The 2993-nt window shown below is 41.1% G+C and overlaps 1 protein-coding gene across 1 annotated transcript; it reads right to left on the bottom strand.

Moving 5' to 3' along the window:
• Nucleotides 1–1857: 1857 nt before the first annotated feature.
• Nucleotides 1858–2739, bottom strand: LOC120109565 (defensin Ec-AMP-D2-like). Its single transcript, XM_039123294.1, has 2 exons — nt 2555–2739; nt 1858–2236 (listed from the first exon to the last, which is right to left on the bottom strand). The coding sequence occupies exons 1-2, from the start codon at nt 2616–2618 to the stop codon at nt 2067–2069; spliced, it is 234 nt and encodes a 77-aa protein (XP_038979222.1). The 5' UTR covers nt 2619–2739; the 3' UTR covers nt 1858–2066.
• Nucleotides 2740–2993: the final 254 nt, after the last annotated feature.

A 2993-nucleotide genomic window follows, 5' to 3' on the forward strand; every position in this document is an offset into this window, starting at 1 on the left:
CATGAGGGCCAGCCGGCAGCGGCACTCGAGCGTCGTGGCAGCAGCAAGAGCGTTCCGGCTTCATCGGGGACGAATAGTGCACGACACGTCCGCCACCAATGGGCTTGCGCGGCGCGATGCGAAACGCTAGCTGCTGTAGAAGCCCCCTACCACCCCCAAAGCCCACCGTGGGGGTTCCAAAGTACCGAGGAGCATTGCAAACGGGAACGGCCCGGACACGTGTTTGCTTAACCACATGGATAAGATCGCATGACCTATGGGATGTGCGATGGGTTACTAATGACAACTGACCCCCATGCCCAATTTTCTTGACATCGAGCACTGACCCTTGCCTATACAAACCAATCTTAAGAGACTCTCTAGATAAATGCTCTGGAGCCCTCTTATGCCTAGTGTTGTCTCTCCTTTTAGATACTCTTCAGCAAGGGAACTTCTCATTTTTGTTATTTTGGGTTGGATCCGGCATCAGAGCAAAGACCTGAGCACGATTTGCTCTTTCCAATTCCATCTTGGGAGCGACCGAAGTTGGAGCCACCACTACCAAGTACATTAACCACCTCGGAGGCACATCACAACCTTCCGGCCAATGTCTATGGTCTGAATAGCCTATTGTTTGAGCCCTCTAGCAACTTAGCCAGCTCGGCACCTGGTTGAATTGATCTTCAGCGGCAAACAATAACAGTTTAAGGCATTTTATATGTGCACCGAATTCCTGTCATCAGGCCAATTGACAAGTAATGGCTGTTTATTATACTCATGGTAACATTGGTCAAATGTTTCACTATGATGCCATGCCAAACAATAAATTTTATGGCAACATATGTTTGCAACAATAAATTTGACTATGATCAGCCGAAAGTTTGCATTCTAGAAACAAATTAATTTTTGAGTACTCAAGTGACCTCTAGGTGTAGTGATCTTGCAAAGGTTTCCAAAAATCGAGCATAATCAAGACCCGATCTAGATCTTGGAAGTTCATTAGAATTTCAAAAAGTAAATGGAAGAGTTTGATGTAAAAGTGATGAGCAATGAATGTTCCATCTAATGTTGATTAATAGCATATGATTGATTTTGAGAAAAAAGCATATACTACTGATTTTCTTGAGGATGCTACTGCACTAAGAGCACTCAGCATTTCATGTTGTTAAGATACCTTGTATTGGAGAAGCATACACAATCAATAGTGAAACCAAGGACAACTTCCATTCGCATCAGGGATCCTGATTTGGAACAGATTGCAAATGACATGAGAAATAATCGAAACTACAGGGAAATGATCGAAAACTACGTCAGGGCCAACAAGCTAGAGCCAGGATGAAGTCAGAACATGCTAAAAATTTCGGAGGCCCATAACTTGACAGGAATTACTATCACATGTTTGCTGGAAAGCTTCCAGTATCTTCCCCATGATGTCAAGCCCAACAAATATGTCCCAGCTGGATTTTGTAAAGTAAAAGGATATCTGGTCTGAAGTTAAAAGAAATTCAAAGACGTCTATTTTAAGATGTTCAGATTTTGGTTATTTCTGATGGAGAAGCGCTCTTTCTACTTATATTTTCTCTATTCCAAGCATTTAAACTCGATTTTTGAATCTATGTTATATGAGTCTGTCTTACTCCTATGGTTTTATTTATGGGAAATTTACTACTCAGGTTAAGGTTTTGAGATGTAAATCATGGTAAAACTATATTAAGTCTCGAAGAAATGCCAAAGTTTTTAGCAAGGTGCTGCTTGCCCATTATCAATAATCTTCAAGATGTTATGGTTTTCTCATAGCTCTCTCTTTGATTTTTTTTTCATTAAAGTCCCTGCATGAAATAACCTCTTCCAAAACCAGCAAGTAATGGCTTCCAGAACTTAAACAACCACGTAAACTTTATTGAGATACAGATTTTACTGCACGATGTAAAACGAGGACTCGGAGAACATAAACATCATAACCAGAGCAGGTAACTCTCTGCCATGAAAGACAACTCCAATGCTAGTTATTCTCAAGACACCAAAATCTGACAACGAAATTATCATGACCAGCACAACATTGCTACTTTATGTTAGGAGGCCATTCATCAACAATGTTTGGTGCAGAAACAGCGGCGGCGGAAGCCCCGACACTTCCCTCCAGGGAAGCCCTCCGTTTTGCAGACATTTGCACAGTTGTCAGAGCGCACACATGGTCCCTTGAACCTGTGGCTCTGCGACTCACATGTTCTTGCCTCCACCTTCATCGTAGCCATCTCTGTATAGAGTGGACACAACGAATAATCACAACTTTGTTAGATATGGAGTAATATAAATGCCGTGTTTTACCAAAAACAAAAAAAAATGAACAAAAATATAATCCCATATGGAAGTAAAAGAAGAAATGATGACAAGAAAGAAACTAGAGCTTTTCATGAACTATAGCATTTTCTAATAGATCATGCAGTATAGTCATAATTTAAATAGTTCAAGAGCAGCCAGCTTTTAAGTGATTTTATGTTAAAATACTTTGTAGGACCCTGACGAACGCTTACTAACAGCATATAGTGAAAAAACGAAGAAAAAAGAAAAGAACCAGAGGCAACGATAAGCAGCACAAGGAGAAGGATGGCTGGAAGCATCCTTCGGGAGCGCTCCATTGCTAGACGCAGCAAGAAAGAGAGGGAAGTGAGAGAATGGGAGAATTGCGACTCTTGGGAGCAAGAGAGAGGTTGCTACTGCCTTATATAGAAGAGCTAGGGGGTTTCTCATTAGAGGCATTTGGTGTGTTACTATTAGAGCATTCATTGTCTCTGCAACATTAGGCGGTATTCTTTTACTCTGGTCACGACTTGTAGATATTTAGCATTTTGGCCCTGCAAAAAAGAAAAAGAAAATTCGTGAAAAGATTCCACCTGTTACTTACGGCTCGTTTTCTGAGTGGAAGCATGCGCAGCCACGCAGTAAAATATTAAGGTTAATCTAAAGGATGGATCTGCATAAGAATCAATAGGTTCGAAGATTAAGGTTTATAG

This window comes from Phoenix dactylifera, unplaced genomic scaffold (assembly GCF_009389715.1).
Source record: "Phoenix dactylifera cultivar Barhee BC4 unplaced genomic scaffold, palm_55x_up_171113_PBpolish2nd_filt_p 002396F, whole genome shotgun sequence".
NCBI classification, from domain to species: Eukaryota; Viridiplantae; Streptophyta; class Magnoliopsida; order Arecales; family Arecaceae; genus Phoenix; species Phoenix dactylifera.